The 19,484-nt window shown below is 43.5% G+C and overlaps 1 protein-coding gene across 4 annotated transcripts; it reads right to left on the reverse strand.

Moving 5' to 3' along the window:
- Positions 1-156: 156 nt before the first annotated feature.
- acot9.1 (acyl-CoA thioesterase 9, tandem duplicate 1) lies at positions 157-19,417 on the reverse strand. 4 transcript variants are annotated; one of them, XM_004080800.5, is made up of 16 exons: positions 19,204-19,417; positions 17,172-17,260; positions 14,065-14,091; positions 13,786-13,831; positions 13,199-13,369; positions 12,288-12,325; positions 12,137-12,220; positions 11,958-12,061; positions 7,143-7,216; positions 6,148-6,215; positions 5,959-6,070; positions 5,212-5,302; positions 5,043-5,128; positions 4,883-4,970; positions 627-777; positions 157-557 (listed from the first exon to the last, which is right to left on the reverse strand). In XM_004080800.5, exons 1-16 carry the CDS (start codon positions 19,215-19,217, stop codon positions 502-504), a joined length of 1,299 nt encoding a protein of 432 aa, XP_004080848.1. In that variant the 5' UTR covers positions 19,218-19,417; the 3' UTR covers positions 157-501. The 4 variants fall into 4 exon arrangements, with proteins under 4 accessions (XP_004080848.1, XP_078794972.1, XP_011486895.1 ...); XM_078938846.1 differs by lacking the exon at positions 19,204-19,417 and adding an exon at positions 18,867-18,885; XM_011488593.4 differs by lacking the exon at positions 14,065-14,091 and having other exon boundaries at positions 19,204-19,365.
- Positions 19,418-19,484: the final 67 nt, after the last annotated feature.

A 19,484-nucleotide genomic window follows, 5' to 3' on the forward strand; every position in this document is an offset into this window, starting at 1 on the left:
AGGTCATCCCAGATACAAATACAATTTAAAAAGTTAAAACAAATTAAATATATATAGTTGTAGGTCTATTGTGCGTCGTTTCATTTAATGTGACACTGAAATTTACAGATTGAATTCAAACCATCTGTAAATTGAGTTGAATGAAAGCAGAAAGAGTTGAGATAAATATATTGTTTTATTTTTTTAAAGCAAAAAAAAAAGTAAGCCTTCCACCTTTGGCACCATAATAGAATAAATTTTAAAAAATGTGCGTAGGAGCAGCAGTGTGGTATAAAATATAACATACAAACTCCATTGTTGTAACATTACACTGCAAAAAATGGACAAAAACTAAAGCTTGGAAAACAGCCATCTTGATCGAGTGTCAGACTCAGCAGACACTGCGCTGTAAACATCCTCGGCAAAAAAATGAAAGTCCAACAAAGCGCCTTTCTTGGTATAAAAGCATATTAAGTGCAGTCACTTTCCTCAGTCGGTAGCTGAGAAAATCTTTGCAGATCATCAGGGGTGCACGGTTTGGTTGAAGTGTCTCTTTCCATCCAGGTAGAGCATCGACTCTGAGAGACGCACAAACACAATCAGTCTCCGCTCTTCCTGCTCACAGGCTCTGATGTGCTGCGACTCACCTCCATAAGTCTTGGGAACAATGTGAGGAACTTCGGCTTCTGAGGCGAAGGTGTAGTGGAAGATGTTGGTGGTGCTGTGCTGGCGGGTGAGAGGGTCAAAAACCTCGCTGTGAACTCTGACCTGGATGTACTGATCCTGGGTGTAGCACACCTGAGAAACAAACGCACAACAGCAAATTTGTCTGAGTGACTGCGTTTACACAGGCACTGCATTGACATGAAAAGCAAAATGTGGATAAAATCATGTTTGCTTGTACTGCAGTGGAAGGAATACTTGTGTCCAGTCAATATCTCCACACTATTCCACTGCTATGCTGATCACACGTAGCTCTATCTGTCAACTCCACTCTGCCCTGTACTTCCTTCACATCATGTTAGGCAGAACTAAGATCCTTATCTTACTCTACACCCAATAAAATGGAATTTCTTCTCGTCTGCACAAAATCCATCCATCCAGTTCTCTGCCTTTTAAATCTGGTCAGCATGTTTTCACCTCCGTAACATCAACCGCCTCACTTCTACTCCACAGTCTCCACAACAACTGCAGTGACTTTTGTAACCCCCTTCTTTCCAGCCTCCACGTAAGCCCATCCATCAACTCCAACTGATCCAAAATTCCATTGCCTGGATCCTTGCTAGAACCTCCCTCCACCACCACTTCACCTCTTTTCTGCTGCAGCTCCACCAGCTCTCGGCCCGTCACAGAATCCACTTCAAAATCCTCCTCAAATCCATCCACAGCCCAGCCCCGCCCCTCCCCTACCACTTTGGCCTCATCAGGATTGCCATACAATCCCACCACCTAAGGCCCAAATAAAGGTCAATAAATAAATGATCTCTCTGCCCAACAGGTCTCTTGTGCCCAGATTCTCCCCAACAGTTACGATGAAATGCAGCTGAGAGTCATGAAACCATCAGAGAGACAGTGAGTTTGGTTTGAACAGATGGCACAGAAGTTTAACCGTCACACCACATAAGACATGTAAACATTTAAATGACGCTTCAGCTCTGCAGTGATACCAGTTTGGATCATCTGAAAATATGTCCCCTAAATTGGCAGTTGACGATGTTTGCAGTCAACCATCAAGATGGACGATGATATCGTCGAGGGGGGGGGGGGGGGGGTAATTTTTTGTTATTATATAATTATTATTCGTTATTTTACCTTATTACTTTATTTCCCAACTAATGAGTCATCCGCGATGATCCAGTATAAACTGAGGGAAGTGACTTTAGTGACTTTAACAAAACAAAAACAAGCAAAATAGAAAAGAAGTAGTCCGCTCCTGCACTTAATTAGTCAGTCAGGTGGACGGTGGAGCGAGCGACCGCGTCTGAGCAGAGCAGATGGACTCATAACTTTGAGTTTGAGGGGAAGATGCTTTGTTACGTGTGGGAAACTAAGGACTGTGATCCATCCCGCAGCTCTACGTGAACGAGCTACCGAACTCAAACCGGGTGTCCCGGTAAAAGTGTGTGTCCCGGGCGGAGCTCGGTCGGACCGTCAGGTCATACAGCGGCTGGGGCGGGGTGTGGCAGAAATGTCGCTCAGTCCTTAGAAACCATTCAAACAATCACCTGGATTTTTGTGTTGTTTTGTCGTGTCCCGACAAAATAAAGGCTGATGTTATTCCCACATATTTACGTCCAGCCAAGATGCAGCCTATCCCGCATGGATTTATGTTCACCCAAGCTAATGTTGTTAGCCCGTGTTAGATAACTGCTAATAAGTTAACACGGGATACTTTCCGGCTCCGTTCTTCAACAGAAAAAGCACTGACCACACGGATTAAAATTAAAATGATGAGCGAACAGGCGCTTCATAATAACCATAACATTGATAAAAGCACATTTAGGGGATAATCTCGTATATTACCGAGCTGACGTATCTATGTATGTAGCCCAGGGCTCCAGACTGCGAGCAATTGGTCGCATTTTGCAACCAAAATTTGAGAGTGTGCGACTGAATTTTACATCCAGTCGCAAATGCGCGACCAGTAAATTTGCTTCCCCCACCCTTCGTATTTTTTATACATTAAACGTGGAAGGGGCACGTCAATGATCAATGAAATAATTAATGAGACGCAAGCGCACACGGACGCAGGCAGACACACACTCGCGCACATACTCATGAAACGCGAGCACGTACACTCTCGCGTGATGCCTGTCTGTGAGGCGGCCACTGCGTGTGAGAAGAATAGGGAAAGCCACTGTGAGTGGCTAAAATGCGTGTAGGGGGAGGGGCCTAGAGATAATCGAGTGCGCGTAAACATCTGTGGGAAGGAAACGGAGAGACAAATATCAAAACCTGATATGTGCGTCTGAGCTATGAGCAAGCGAACTATTGATTCGTTCTTCCCACCTGCGGCTAGTGTACCAGTGCCAGAGTGTACAGCAGGGGTCTCAAACTCGCGGCCCCCAAGATGATATTTTGCGGTCCCCGCCTTAATATGAAGGTTTAATGTTACTGCAGCCCGCCAGTTTATGAATGACACTTTTTCATTGTCGTGCGCGAAGCTGACCAACCAATCACAGTGGGGTATATGACTCTTGGGGGCGGGACAATGACAGGGCTTGAAAGCAGGACACCTGACAGCCCCCTCCCCGGACCACACTAAGGAGTTCCTTACTTTCCTTTAGAACGTATTTATTCGCTTGTAATTTTCTAAATACATGCAGTCCGTGCTGAACTTTTCTCTGGGCCGCACAGAACCGGAGGAAGGTTTAGGTTTTGGTTACGGTTACGGCGGCGCAGAAAACGGTCCTGCGCGGTTGTTACGGCAGCACACCGCTCCCGCGGGAGTCGGGTCAGCTGAGGAGAATAAATGTCCCACACCTACATGCGTGACAGCTAACGGGGCTTGAACTTTAAACACGCTCGAGCAAAAAAACATTAGTTTTAGACACACTGAAAATACGTGGGGAAAATGCAACGATAGACGTGTTTGAGATGAACCAGCACCTCGCCTAGATCGTTGGGGAGACCGGGGGGGGGGGGGGGGGGGGGGGGGGGCTGTGAGATGAAAGCGAATCTGCAGCAAGACTGAAGGAGGACAGGAAATTGGAGTTGTCCTTAACATTCAATTTAGTTTTAATATTCTTCTCCCCCTTAGTATGATCTGTGTTATTATATATTTTATGATTATTTTAATGTTTTGTGATGTATGTAGCCTTTTTTTAATGAATTGGTATTTTAAATTATTTTAATTAATCACTCCACTACAAAAACCATCAGGACACATGTCCCATAATGCATTGTTTTGTAGTCTGTAGGGCAGCTTTCAGTCAGTTCAGTTTCCAGCTGTGTCCGGGTAGGTTTGCCCCTTGCTCCCACCCCTTTCTCGATTGACAGTTGATGTTGGAGCAAAAACAAAAATATATGTCACACACCAGGTGATCTGTGCAGCGTTGAGTTCACCTGGGTGATCTCAAACATGCTTATTGTGCATCTTGGCTGCACCTATTTGGTGTCACAAAGATAAATTTGTACTGTCATGACAGTGATGCTTTTGTTTTGTTGCATCTTCAAAAGTGCAGAATAAAATGTGACACTGAATTTGAAACAGCACATTGTAATTTCTGCATCTATTATTAAAGTATTTATTAGTAATACAGTGGAAATTAGTAGATTTGGTTAGAATGTTGATTTACGGTATGCGCCCCTAAATTTTCTGGTTGCGCCCCTAAAATTTTCAGTTAGGGGCCACTGTGCTCCTAGTGAAAAAAGTTAGTCTGGAGCCCTGTAGCCGCTGGGCGGAACTAATATTCTTTTCCGGTATACTACTGCACTTGTGCGAATGATTTATTCCGACCGAAAGTGTGACCCATGTGAACGTTTTTTTATAAACTGAAAACGTTTTTCTGGGCCCATCTACACGGTTGGATTCAAATCCGACCATTGATCCGATCAAGTTATTTTGCACATGTAACCGCAGCTGATGGTGTCGACTCGCAGTGTGGCGGGGGCGTGGCATCACGATGGTGTCTCCCCATCGTGATTATAGTCACCCATCACCGATGTGTGCCGATGGACGATACCATCGTCCATCGGCACAACCCTAATCTGAAACACCAAAGGGAAACGGACTGTCAGAAGGGCATTCAGTAAATCTCCTCCTTTGAGTCCTGAGCTGAGGGTCAGATGATGGAACAGGCCTGTTTGCAGCCTGGTGTCTTCTGCAGGACATGAGCTTCTGCAGTGATGTGCATGAGGAGGCGGTTGTTTCTGTGGATGGTAACGTGTGCGACTGCAGCACCTGTGAGGACAGCAGCAGGAGGGAGCCGATCTCCACGGGTTTCTGAAAGAGTATGTCGTCCACAGCCACCAGAGTCGGCCGACGGCCTCTGCAACAACAAACCCTTGTTGAAGCAGTCAGACAGGCTTCCCTGCACAAACCAGTCTGTGTGCGGTCTCACGCGTAGGAGCAGGCGTTGGCCCAGCCCAGCTCGTAGGCCTTCCTCATCAGAAAACCTCCAAAAATCCTGTTGAAGATGTTCCTCTCCTGTTCACAGCACATACAAGGGCAGTTGCTGGGCAGCTGACGCAGTCCAAAAGGAAACTCTCCTTCTGTCCGGATTGTCTCACCTGAGGGTGGCAGATCTCCAGACCCTTCAGCTTGGCGTCTTCCATCCATACAGAGTTTGGAGGCAGGAGTCTGCTGCGGAAACTGACAGTGCTGAAGGAGAGGAAGACAAACGCAGATTACAGGATGCCAACAGGAGGAGGAGACGATACAGAAGGAGAAACAAAGAACAAGAAAAACAGATCAGGCAGAAGAAGAAAAGCATTTAGATGGAGAGGAAGCAGAAGAAAGAAATAGCTTTTGAGGAAATGAGAAGTAAAAGATTTAGATTTTTAAAACATCATTTTGATCAGGGATCACAGATAACAAGAAGAAAACAAGAAGAAAAAGAAATAGAGAGAAACAAGGAGCAGAAGAAGAGGAGGCAGAAAAGATAAAGGAAGAGAACAAACAGGAGGGAAAAAAGAGTAGGAAGAGAAGCAGGAAGAAGAAAAGAAATGAGGCAAACAAAGTATGGAGGAGGATGGAGGAAGAGGAAGAGAAGAGAGAAAAGAAGGGAGTAAATAAGAAATCAAAAAAGGAGGAAAAATAAAAGAAAATAAAGATGGAAATAAAATGACAAGAAAAAGGAAAAAGAAAAAAAGTATAAGTGGAGCAGAAGAGATGAGCAAGGAAAAAAAAAAGTCTGACACATGTTCACGTGGAAACCCACAAATTCTGTTTTATCAATGCAAATGTCAAATTTAGACAGAGTGACAGTAAATAAATCATTAGATATTAGTCCTGAGCAAAGACCACAGGGATCCTACTTGGAGTCCAGAGTGTTGAGGAACAAGCTGTGGACAATCTTCCTCTCCTCGTCTGTGGGGGCCACCTTCAGCAGCGACGCCGTGCTCAGCTCCACTCGCCGCAGCTTATTGGCTGTCAGTGCAGAAGGGGGAGGAAACCTCAAGCTAACTTCAACGGCTCGTCTCTTTATCTTCATCGCTCTGCTTTACCTTCGCCTTCCTGCAGGAGTTTCTCCTCCTCGGGCCCCTCAGCAACCAGAGGATTCACAAACGCTGCCCTAAAAACAGAAGATAAACACAAACGATGCCAGTGTGTGACTTTTTCAGGAGAAACGTCACACGTTAAACGTACAAGGACACAAACAGATGCCTCAGAAAGACATCTGAGCATCAATGGGTTAAAGGACTGAGGTTGAGGAAAAGACAGGTTTGTCTGAATTCTCTCACAACTCATACACATTTTTGGGTGGGTCCAAGTCTACAATTCCAAAATTAAGTGCCCAGGAATTTTTCCAGAAGTTCCTGAGATAAACTATTGTGCATCAAGGTTCACTAGATTGGAGAATATGGACCACAATGCATTGCAATTGAACAATTTATTTTTTGAAAAAATGTTTGTACTTTTTTTTTACGTTTTCCTCTTCAGAACAAAGTGGATCATAAAAAGTCTTTGTAAAATGTTCCTACTTATTAGGATTTTCCTTTGGCAAGTTGATGATGTCATAGTTGCCATTTAAAAAAAAAAGAAAAGTTGTGAGTATAGTGTCCAGGAGCACTGGATAGCTTTTTTTAGGGGAGATTGCCACAGATTTTTCCCATACGGAGGTAAAAGGTTATTACTCTTCTCTGAACATTCCTCACCCTCACAAACTGGTTTTTGAATCTGATGTTTCTGTGATGGTATATTTTAGCGCTGTTGTGCCTCCTTAAGCTCCTTTAGTTTGCTTTAGTTGTTACTGATTCCTATCCTCCAGAATATCAATAAAAACCTCAATATATGAGCTTGGTAATGCTTTTAGTGATAAGAATCAGATATTTCTCACATATGGGAGAAAATTAGGAAACACTACGAAAATCAACAATTTTCATTGGGAAAATAGGTCTTTAAATATCAAAGTTTTATAGATGGAAGGCAAATAACATACAAATTTGTGCAAAAAAGGTTGTGTTGATCTAAAATAAAAGTCTAATTTGAAATCTCTCACCTCTTGTTCTGAGGGTCTCGTGCCACCATGACAAATGTAGCGTCCAGGATGGGGGCGTACGCTCCGTCCTGAAACTGCAGAAAACACCACAAATGAGACCAATTCCAACTGGTTGGAGGACAACAACATGGCGTCCAGACATCATTAGCTGGAACTGAAAGTTCTTTATGAAAGGAATAAAACGTTGGTAAGAGTTTTAATAAAGGGGGCCCACAATTCTGAAAACTTGTAGAATTTCTGTTTGTGACTAAATATGTCTGGAAGCCATACTTTCTGCAGACAGGTCCCCTTAATTCAGCTGATTTTTGTGCCTCTATGGCTTCCTCTAGAGCTGGACTCCTCCCCAAAACCTGCAGATGAGCATCTACCTATGACAAGAACTTTTTACCCGAGACAATAGCATCTACCTGAGACAAGTGCACCTACCTGAGACAAGAGCATCTACCTGAGACAAGAGCATCTACCTGAGACAAGAGCATCTACCTGAGACAAGAGCATCTACCTGAGACAAGAGCATCTACCTGAGACAAGAGCATTTACCTGAGACAATAGCATCTACCTGACACAGAAGTATCTACATAAGACAAGAGCATCTACCTGACACAGAAGTATCTACCTGAGACAAGAGCATCTACCTGAGACAAGAGCATCTACCTGAGACAAAAGCATTTACCTGAGACAATACCGTCAAACTGAGACAGAAGTATCTACCTGAGACAAGATCATCTACCTGAGACAAGAGCATCTACCTGAGACAAGAGCATCTACCTGAGACAAGAGCATTTGCCTGAGACAAGAGCATCTACCTGAGACAAGAGCATCTACCTGAGACAAGAGCATCTACCTGAGACAAGAGCATCTACCTGAGACAAGAGCATCTACTTGAGACAAGATCATCTACCTGAGACAAGTGCATCTAACTGAGACTATATCATTTACCTGAGACAAGAGCATCTACCTGAGACAAGAGCATTTACCTGGGACAAGATCATCTACCTGAGACAAGAGCATCTACCTGAGACAGAAGTATCTACCTGAGACAAGATCATCTACCTGAGACAAGAGCATTTACCTGTGACAAGAGCATCTACCTGAGACAATACCGTCAACCTGAGACAGAAGTATCTACCTGAGACAAGATCATCTACCTGAGACAAGAGCATCTACCTGAGACAAGAGCATCTACCTGAGAAAAGATCATCTACCTGAGACAAGTGCATCTAACTGAGACAAGATCATTTACCTGAGACAAGAGCATCTACCTGAGACAAGAGCATTTACCTGAGACAAGATCATCTACCTGAGACAAGAGCATTTACCTGAGACAAGAGTATCAACCTGAGACAAGAGCATCTACCTGAGACAAGAGCATCTACCTGAGACAAGAGCATCTCCCTGAGACAAGATCATTTACCTGAGACAAGAGCATTTACCTGAGACAAGTGCATCTACCTGAGACAAGTGCATCTACCTGAGACAAGAGCATCTACCTGAGACAAGAGCATTTACCTGAGACAATAGCATCTACCTGAGACAAGAGCATCTACCTGAGACAAGAGCATTTACCTGAGACAATAGCATCTACCTGAGACAAGAGCATTTACCTGAGACAATAGCATCTACCTGAGACAAAAGCATCTACCTGAAACAAGTGCATTTACCTGAGACAAGAGTATCAACCTGAGACAAGAGCATCTACCTGTGACAAGAGCATCTACCTGAGACAAGAGCATCTCCCTGAGACAAGATCATTTACCTGAGACAAGAGCATTTACCTGAGACAAGAGTATCAACCTGAGACAAGATCATTTACCTGAGACAAGAGCATTTACCTGAGACAAGAGTATCAACCTGAGACAAGAGCATTTACCTGAGACAAGAGCATCTACCTGAGACAAGACCATCTACCTGAGACAAGAGCATCTACCTGAGACAAGAGCATCTACCTGAGACAAGAGCATCTACCTGAGACAGAAGTATCTACCTGAGACAAGTGCATCTACCTGAGACAAGATCATCTACCTGAGACAAGAGCATCTACCTGAGACAAGAGCATCTACCTGAGACATGTGCATCTACCTGAGACAAGAGCATCTTCCTGAGACAGAAGTATCTACCTGAGACAAGTGCATCTACCTGAGACAGACGTATCTACCTGAGACAAGTGCATCTACCTGAGACAAGATCATCTACCTGAGACAAGAGCATCTACCTGAGACAAGAGCATCTACCTGAGACAAGAGCATCTACCTGAGACAAGATCATCTACCTGAGACAAGAGCATCTACCTGAGACAAGAGCATCTACCTGAGACAAGATCATCTACCTGAGACAAGATCATTTACCTGAGACAAGAGCATCTACCTGAGACAGAAGTATCTACCTGAAACAAGTGCATTTACCTGAGACAAGAGTATCAAGCTGAGACAAGAGCATCTACCTGTGACAAGAGCATCTACCTGAGACAAGAGCATCTCCCTGAGACAAGATCATTTACCTGAGACAAGAGCATTTACCTGAGACAAGAGTATCAACCTGAGACAAGATCATTTTCCTGAGACAAGAGCATTTACCTGAGACAAGAGTATCAACCTGAGACAAGAGCATTTACCTGAGACAAGAGCATCTACCTGAGACAAGACCATCTACCTGAGACAAGAGCATCTACCTGAGACAAGAGCATCTACCTGAGACAAGAGCATCTACCTGAGACAGAAGTATCTACCTGAGACAAGAGCATCTACCTGAGACAAGATCATCTACCTGAGACAAGAGCATCTACCTGAGACAAGAGCATCTACCTGAGACATGTGCATCTACCTGAGACAAGAGCATCTACCTGAGACAGAAGTATCTACCTGAGACAAGTGCATCTACCTGAGACAGAAGTATCTACCTGAGACAAGTGCATCTACCTGAGACAAGATCATCTACCTGAGACAAGAGCATCTACCTGAGACAAGAGCATCTACCTGAGACAAGATCATCTACCTGAGACAAGAGCATCTACCTGAGACAAGAGCATCTACCTGAGACAAGATCATCTACCTGAGACAAGATCATTTACCTGAGACAAGAGCATCTACCTGAGACAGAAGTATCTACCTGAGACAAGTGCATCTACCTGAGACAAGAGTATCTACCTGAGACAGAAGTATCTACCTGAGACAAGTGCATCTACCTGAGACAAGATCATCTACCTGAGACAAGAGCATCTACCTGAGACAAGAGCATCTACCTGAGACAAGATCATCTACCTGAGACAAGAGCATCTACCTGAGACAAGATCATTTACCTGAGACAAGAGCATTTACCTGAGACAAGAGTATCAACCTGAGACAAGATCATTTACCTGAGACAAGAGCATTTACCTGAGACAAGAGTATCAACCTGAGACAAGAGCATTTACCTGAGACAAGAGCATCTACCTGAGACAAGACCATCTACCTGAGACAAGAGCATCTACCTGAGACAAGAGCATCTACCTGAGACAAGAGCATCTACCTGAGACAGAAGTATCTACCTGAGACAAGTGCATCTACCTGAGACAAGATCATCTACCTGAGACAAGAGCATCTACCTGAGACAAGAGCATCTACCTGAGACATGTGCATCTACCTGAGACAAGAGCATCTACCTGAGACAGAAGTATCTACCTGAGACAAGTGCATCTACCTGAGACAGACGTATCTACCTGAGACAAGTGCATCTACCTGAGACAAGATCATCTACCTGAGACAAGAGCATCTACCTGAGACAAGAGCATCTACCTGAGACAAGAGCATCTACCTGAGACAAGATCATCTACTTGAGACAAGATCATCTACCTGAGACAAGATCATTTACCTGAGACAAGAGCATCTACCTGAGACAGAAGTATCTACCTGAAACAAGTGCATTTACCTGAGACAAGAGTATCAAGCTGAGACAAGAGCATCTACCTGTGACAAGAGCATCTACCTGAGACAAGAGCATCTCCCTGAGACAAGATCATTTACCTGAGACAAGAGCATTTACCTGAGACAAGAGTATCAACCTGAGACAAGATCATTTTCCTGAGACAAGAGCATTTACCTGAGACAAGAGTATCAACCTGAGACAAGAGCATTTACCTGAGACAAGAGCATCTACCTGAGACAAGACCATCTACCTGAGACAAGAGCATCTACCTGAGACAAGAGCATCTACCTGAGACAAGAGCATCTACCTGAGACAGAAGTATCTACCTGAGACAAGTGCATCTACCTGAGACAAGATCATCTACCTGAGACAAGAGCATCTACCTGAGACAAGATCATTTACCTGAGACAAGAGCATCTACCTGAGACAGAAGTATCTACCTGAGACAAGTGCATCTACCTGAGACAAGAGTATTTACCTGAGACAGAAGTATCTACCTGAGACAAGTGCATCTACCTGAGACAAGATCATCTACCTGAGACAAGAGCATCTACCTGAGACAAGAGCATCTACCTGAGACAAGATCATCTACCTGAGACAAGAGAATCTACCTGAGACAAGAGTATCTACCTGAGACAGAAGTATCTACCTGAGACAAGTGCATCTACCTGAGACAAGAGCATCTACCTGAGACAAGAGCATCTACCTGAGACAAGAGCATCTACCTGAGACAAGATCATCTACCTGAGACAAGAGCATCTACCTGAGACAAGAGCATCTACCTGAGACAAGAGCATCTACCTGAGACAGAAGTATCTACCTGAGACAAGTGCATCTACCTGAGACAGAAGTATCTACCTGAGACAAGAGCATCTACCTGAGACAAGAGCATCTACCTGAGACAAGAGCATCTACCTGAGACATGTGCATCTTGGCTTCAATGGATGTCTTGCCCACCCACGACACGTGACCCGTGAACTTGATGTCGCAGTCAGGATAGATTATGTGCTGCCTCATGTCTGAGGACAAACAAAGACCTCAAACAAACAAAAACATAAACAAATAAACAAACAGTGAGGTTATTTTTGACTCACCAATCTTGTCCACCAGGGCGGTGACGATGGACAAAGGAGACCTCTGCAATGCCGGGTTGTAGGTGTGAGAGTATGAGATGAGTACTGAGGATGAAGAGGGTGTTAGTGTGTCACAGTGTGAAGCGTCGTCTCTGACCTGATCAACTGATACCTGCTAAACTGTCCAAGTCCTCCAGGATTCTGCCAAACCTGAGATGAAACACGAGAACTGTTAGAAAACATGCAACCATGTTGGTTCAGAGATTTTCAGTAACAGCCTTTTGTCCTTTAAGAAAGAAAATGTATGTGTTTGGAGGTATGCTGATGACACTCAGGTTATCATGCTCCGAATCAAATCAAATGTTTATTTTTTTATTTAAAAAAGCGCTTGTCATATCTTGCCCAACTTGAAGCGCAAATCATGTTTTTTCTAATTAACAAATTCATTCAGGTTTAAATTAAGCAGTAAAGCTTTACTATCCCACCATCTCTGGCTGTTGAAAAAAAGATAGTATTTGTGACGTAAAAATTTGCTGGACGGGTCACAAGCTTCCTGCTCTGCTCCATTCTGATGCATCCACTGTCAGACGAATAGATCCACGAACGTCTTTTTTTTCCTCGTCTGAGCTGGAATCTGGATCAGAACTGTACAATGTTGTTGTCAATTTAGTTTCAGCTCCAATTTTAGGCTAAGAGTGTCAGGGGCAGTAAGCTAGTAGAAGAGCATGTAAAGAGATGGGTGACGGGAAGTGAGGGCGGGGTTGTTCCACTTTAATGGTCTCACCCACAACTCAGAGCGGACTTTCTGATAAACTCCTGCTCCTCCTCCTGCAGAAACTATGTCCTAGAAAACTACAGGGTTTTCTTAGCTAAAAACTGCATCATCATGATAGAAATATCATTGGAAACACTGAAAATAGTTCAACGTGATGATCGGAGTGGGGCTTTAAATGTTTTATCGTAGATGACTTTGTGACTCCAAAGGTTCAGCACTTTGTTAGTGAGCTGCTGTGTGTAAAGTGTTGCATGATAAAGTTGGCAGGTGGAGGTCGGTGGAGGTCGGTGGTGCCGGCGTTTGCTGACCTGACTGTGTTGTGGAAGGTCAGGTACTTCTCTCTGAGTTGCGGCTCAGAGCCCAGAGGGAGGTGAACCTCCAGCCGGCTGTCCTTCATCTTTTTGGCTGGAAGGTCGCTTTGAGACCTGGCCAACATGGACGACAGCGAGGCGCGGTCTGCCATGGCCTGCTGATGGTCGCTGAGAGGAGCAGCAAAGCTTTACTATTCCACTCTGAGTGCACAAACTCCTCTAACAGTTTCTGAATCATATACACACAAAATGGGTTTTACATAGTTTTCAACAATTCTGAATAGAATTTAGACATAATAAATTTGGTCACAACAGCAAATGTTTGTTTATTACCAGCTATGCTAATGTGAGTAAAAGTTAAGTCCTCCTGAGATCTTTGATACAGACACTAACAACCACCGATGGCGTCTGATTGGTTTTCTTCTGATTGTAGAGTTCTAATGAAGCGGTGCTGTTCTTCCATTTTTATCCCAAGCATTTAAAATTTTCTGAATTGTCGGATTGAGATGCTGTTAATTCTCATTCACATATTAAGGCACATTTTACTGGAGGTGACAGGAGATGAAAAACACGAGGATCGGTACCTCCAGTTGGTTGAAGCTCCAACGATTTCTCTCAGCTTGTTTCGCACTGAAACATAGGGAGGACACCGTCACACACTTCATCAGAAGCTGGCGTCAGACGGACAGACAACATCAAAACACAAAGAATGGGAGCAGAAAAGAGTCCAGCTTCACTGCTGCAGGCGAGAAGTGCGACAGGTCTGAAACAAGCAGCACCTCACATGCAGAAGTGCACCTACAGCCAAGAATAAGGGAATGACAGGGAGGTGCAGACAGGTTTGTTGTGGTTTACCAACACACCGTTTGACACGTGTAACGGAGGACTTCCTGTGGAGACAAACACAGTTTAAAACCACCGAAGTCCAGAACACATTCCTGCTGGACGTGACACACAAAACAAAGTCATCATTATTATTACAAAAATCAGTCTGAGTTGATAAACTCGCTGAGTTTATATCTGAATTTTAAAATTAAGATATTGATTAAATGAATCGCTTTCCTCCTGATTTCTTTGTTCAATGCTGTGATTGAAGGAAATCATGTGGCTCTAAACCTCAAACAGCATTCATGTCTACTGGAGAAATGAAGACACGGTTAGATTCTGGCCTAAAGGCTGTGAGAACGTAAAACGGAGGTTCCTGATTCCTGCTCCTGCTGCGTGTGCCGCTGTGGACCGGAGAAAGAGGCCTGATAGAGCCCGAGCTTCACAGGAGAGTCTGGATGCTTTCAGGATCTTCTTCTGGTCCATAAAGCTCCGAGTCTGAGGTGTGCACGTGGAGCTCAGAATCACCATGGCAACGGGCCAACAAAGAAAACCGCTGGCACCCAGCATGACCAGGGAGAGGAAGACCTTTGTTTTGGGATGAAGATGAGGTGATGGGGTCTGACACACAGGAAGAGCGGTGTGTTCATGCAGGGGTTGACATAGCCCAGAAATTTGCACTGGCCCACAGGGCAAATATGGTGCAATTTGGTGCATTCTGGTGACATCTAGCACTTATTTATACACTTTTCAATGACTAAAAATAGAGCATATCAAACTTAAATCTGCTCTAGTCTGTTTCAGATGTTTTGAAGAGAGCACTGCAGTGTAGTAGGAAACACTAGTTCAGAAGTTTTCATGCTGCTTCTAATCACTGCCATTTCACATTTGTTCCTAATCAATAGTTAAGAAGTTTTATTGACTTTTTTGCCCTGACTGCCTTAAGGTTCTGCTTTTTGTTACTGTTGCAAAGTTACATTTACTTTTTAGTTACATTAGTTACCTAATTAAATTAAATAATTGAAAAATTAAATACAATTAAATTACTGAGATCATTCAGCTAACTAGAAATACTTACTGCTTACAGTGTTGTAAAGAAAAACAAAATTAAGTAGTTTGACCTTATACTCCATTTGAGTCTGAGATTCAGGTATTTTGAGTTGCCTTTGATTCTTTGACATTCAGCTTAAAGCTTAGTGGATACAGTTTCATCTTCAATGCATTCATTAAATATCTTGCTGTCCATAGTACTAATTCCACCCGTCACTCCATCTGACATATTCCTATCTATTCCTGCCATGTCTTCCACATCTCTGACATGCTTCAGTCTCTCTGCAGTGACGGTGTTGGATTTATGATCATCGCGGTGAAAAACCACCAGGGGGCGCGCTGATATGTGTGTCAGTTTAAATATATCTGCCTAAAATGTAATAATAACCCACTGGCTTGTTCCTTCGTTGTTGCTGTTAAACATTGTTTAGTATTGAATTGTTACATTCAATAAAGTTTGAAAAAAAAAATGAGTGAGCGCGTGCCGCGTGGTGCTCGGCAGTGAAAGCCGCGCGCGCAGGCGGGAGAGGAGGAGAAGAGTGATAAAAGGTTTCCCATAGAAACCCTTGAAGTCTGAACACAGGACTAGCAGAAAAAGTGAATTATAAAGACGAGGTAAATCTACACGTTTTCGCTAAATATACTTTATTGTAAAAGGTGAAAAATGTATTAATTGTTAGATATTTTATTGGCCCGAGCGGACAAGTGAAAAGTAAAGTCTTGTGGTCCGTACTCCTCGAAAAACAGGACCGGGCCAGCGGACAAATGGCTATGTCGAGCCCTGTCATGGTTACTGTGGCTGTGGCTTCTCAGGAACAGAACCCATGAGAAAGTGGCATGAAAAAAACCTTGTCAGAGATGAGAAGAACCCCTTTGAGAAGAACTACAGATGGAGAGGTTCTGTTGAATTCTGTTAAGGATGGGTAAATAAAAACGATATTCTAAATAAAACGTGTTTCTTATTTAAGACTGAATGAAACAGTGATGCCTATATTTCTCTGTGCAGAAAGACGCCACCAAATAAAAATTCAGGATGTGGGGGGGCGGGGCTTCTTCCTGAGAGTTTTCACGTGTCAGGTGATCATCAAACAATAACTGGTTCCACTTTAGTGTTTTATGACGGTGTAGGGACCAAAAGTATTCGGCCTGCAATAACTGATCAGGGTTCTGCGACTAATGATGACGTCACGCTACAGAAACACCGCTTGGACAAACTACGCAGCGTCGAGATCTGGAAGGGCTCTATATTTTCTTGTGACATGTGTGTAACGTGTCACAAGAGGGAACTGGATCAGCACACAGAATGTGATGGAGAACCTGTGTGTGTGTGTCTGATGTTGACGAAATAAATAACACAAAGATATGTGAGAAGACTTGAAACGATTAGTGAGAAATGGATCAGAGAAATTCCATTCATTGTGGTAGATGTCTGTAGGAACCTTCTGTTTATCGACACCATCAGCTGTGAAGACGTCTCCATGACAACCTGCTTCAACATCACTGAAGTGTTCTGACAGCTCCTGCAGACTTGGCATTAGGAGGAACGTCAAGTTAACCCGCCTAAACCCGGTTAACCTCACAGCTGTCAACTCAGGCTTAACAAATCCTGAATCAGAAATGGTTTAGCTAAAGTTCAAGTTCAGGACATGGACTGGATCAGAGAACTGGACTATTTTAAACATTCCACCCTTTAATCGAGGCATCTGATTGGTCAGTTTATAACTTGAATAACTTTCACCACAGAAAAAATTTCATGAAAAAAAATGAGGATTATCAAGAAGATGTTAGAAAAATGTATCAGAGTAAGAAAGGTTCTTCTGACCAATAGAATGACTGAGTAACAGCTGTTTATGTCTCTATAGAAGTCTATGAGAATTTGGCTTTTGAAACCAGCAGGTACTTCCTGTTTGGAACGGGAAAAGGGAGGGCTTATTCAGTCCAGTTCTCTAATGCAGTCAATGGTTCAGATTCAACATAATCAGTTTCCACTTTATTTGTGTGATATCTAGTGGTATAAACTGCAACATGAAACACCAGGAGCTTCACTGCTGAAAGTCACCATCAAAGGAATCAGGATCTATCTGGGGTTTCGTACCGTCAGCCGTGGTGGGCGTCTTTCCATGTTTGGCTGCCACACCGGAGCAGAGCGATCTGCCCGTCAACGGCAACCGTGGCAACAGAAACCTGCAAAAGAAACACAACAATCAACTGAGAGAGGACTTTAACATCGGTGAGTCCAGCACATTCATGCCCATCATCCAATCCTTCAGCTAAATGCTTTGATTACACATCGTCTTATCAAACTACGAACCATCAGTCTGTCGAATAGAATCCCTGGGGAGTGATCTGTTGTTGTCTGATTTGTTTGTTTTTTTATACTGTTTTTTCTATCCTGTTCTTACGTCTTCTTGATGTTTATCTTTATGTTTATTGATATTTTACTCTGTTAATTTATTATTGACATTTTATTCTGTTATTCATATTTTTAACCTTGTACAGCGACCTTGGGTGACCTGAAAGGCACTTAAAATAAAAAATATTTTCTATTTGCAAGCAAGTAAATGCAAGATAGACGGATATGATAGAAGGTAGTAGCTACATTGTGGCTTTGGAAATGACCCGGCGTAGCAAACCCTTAAGTGACGAGGAGTAAAAAGAATGTATGCTGAAAGTAGCTGACATTGTTTGTCCAGAGAAAAAGAAAACGTTTGAAGAAATACGTCTATCAAATGATGCAATTACTAGACGAGTAGAAGATCTGCAGGATGCAACCTCCAACCACAACTGGGACAACATCTGGAGGGCCTGGTTAACTGTACAAATGACACTTGCTCATTCAAGTTCTTAAAAACAACTTGATCTGTCTATCCATTGTTTTCACCAAAATTGTCCCCCTAGTCTAATGTCAAGTTCTTAATTTAAAAATTAAGAACTTCAAAAAAAAAAATTGAGAATCGCTGATTTAGATCCAGATTCCAGCTCAGACGAGGAAAACAAAGACGTTCATGGATCTATTTTCTCTGACAGTGGATGCATCCGAATGGAAAGGAGCAGGAAGCTGGAGGCCCAACGAGTGCATTTTCTACGTCACAAATAGTACAGCGCGTTTTTTTGTGTCTGCTTTTGATTCACAACAATCTGAATAAAGAAATACACAGAACTGCAGTTCTAGTCTTGATATCTCTATATATGTCCTCCATTATGAGGCAAATGCCACATAAACACGTGAAAGACACTATTTTCATCAGATCGGGTCTTTAAAACATTGAGAAACTTTCTACTCTGATAGATCTAGACGCTAATGTGAAATTTCAGGACACCGATGCTTCAAGTTTGAACTATAATAGACTTTTGGTTCTTTTCTTCAGCACTAAAATTCCTGTTGCTTGATAAAAACGTGAGTTGTTCCTATTTCTGCATCCTTGGTTTGTCCAGCCTTAGAAGTAATGACCTCATTAAGGTTGGAATTCAGTCTTCTGCTCAGAAAATGGACCATTTATGGCTTTTTTCAAAGGACTTGAAGGCGTATTGAGCAGCCTGGCCCGACTTGGTTTGCGGTCTTTTGGGCCTCCAGCAGGTTTATGGTTCTTTTTTAATTAATTGTAGCAGTTTTTGGGAGGATTATATTCTAGAAACGTTATTAATGTATTCGGCTGATTTAACATTGACTGGAGCAACTAAAGAGCCTTCCTAATGACATTTTTGTCATCTTTAGGACTAAACTTTCAGTGCTCCAACTAAATCTGCAGCTGAAGATTTTTTCACTCCTTCCAGCTTCAGCCGTGTCCACCTGTATCAGCTGTTTCAGCTCAGACAGGTGACTTCCGGTGCTTCTCTTCAGTTGTCAGTCATTCTCCCGGCATCCTCGCGCAGGCTGGGCTCTAAGGTGCGGGATTCGGGGGGAGGGGGTCTCTGGCTGGGTGTACCGCACCCTCAGAGCCCACAGGCAGGGTCCGGCTGACCCCACCCTGGAACCGACTCATGACGGCAGCTTTATATCAGTAAACCACGGTGGGACAGACTCAGAGAAATTAAATCCCGGTGAGGAGCTTTAGCTAGCAGAGCGGTGAACGTGTTAGCATCGCGGCTATGACAGTCACGTGACGTTCACGGCAACCCACACTGACCTCGCGGAGAGCATCGCGGCAAATTTAACGTTCCGTGTGCAGAGGAGCAGCAAAAACTCCCGGAAAATACAATGAACCACCGGGGAACCACTCTTCTGTCAGCCGGGAATGTGGCAAAAAAGTGACCGCAGAGGAGTCTGTGCAAACTCCGCCCACTGGCGATGACGCAGCACCCGACTTTGCACAGTGGACTTTGTCCTGGGTAGTGTCTGTCAGGCACATCAAGCGCCTTCCACTTTTAACCAGTTTCAGTGAACAACACAAAAAACTGAGAGCATTAA

Source organism: Oryzias latipes, chromosome 20 (assembly GCF_053564925.1).
Source record: "Oryzias latipes strain Hd-rR chromosome 20, Olatipes_Hd-rR_3.1".
NCBI lineage: Eukaryota > Metazoa > Chordata > Actinopteri > Beloniformes > Adrianichthyidae > Oryzias > Oryzias latipes.

Bases quoted from the DNA above. Each gene is read 5' to 3' on its own strand.
- acot9.1 (XM_004080800.5), bottom strand. The intron at 12,326-13,198 runs GTCAGCAAACGC...GTTTCATCTCAG, and splicing joins ACCTTCCACAACACAGTCAG to GTTTGGCAGAATCCTGGAGG. The intron at 5,129-5,211 runs GTGAGACAATCC...TGCTGTGAACAG, and splicing joins TGGAGATCTGCCACCCTCAG to GAGAGGAACATCTTCAACAG.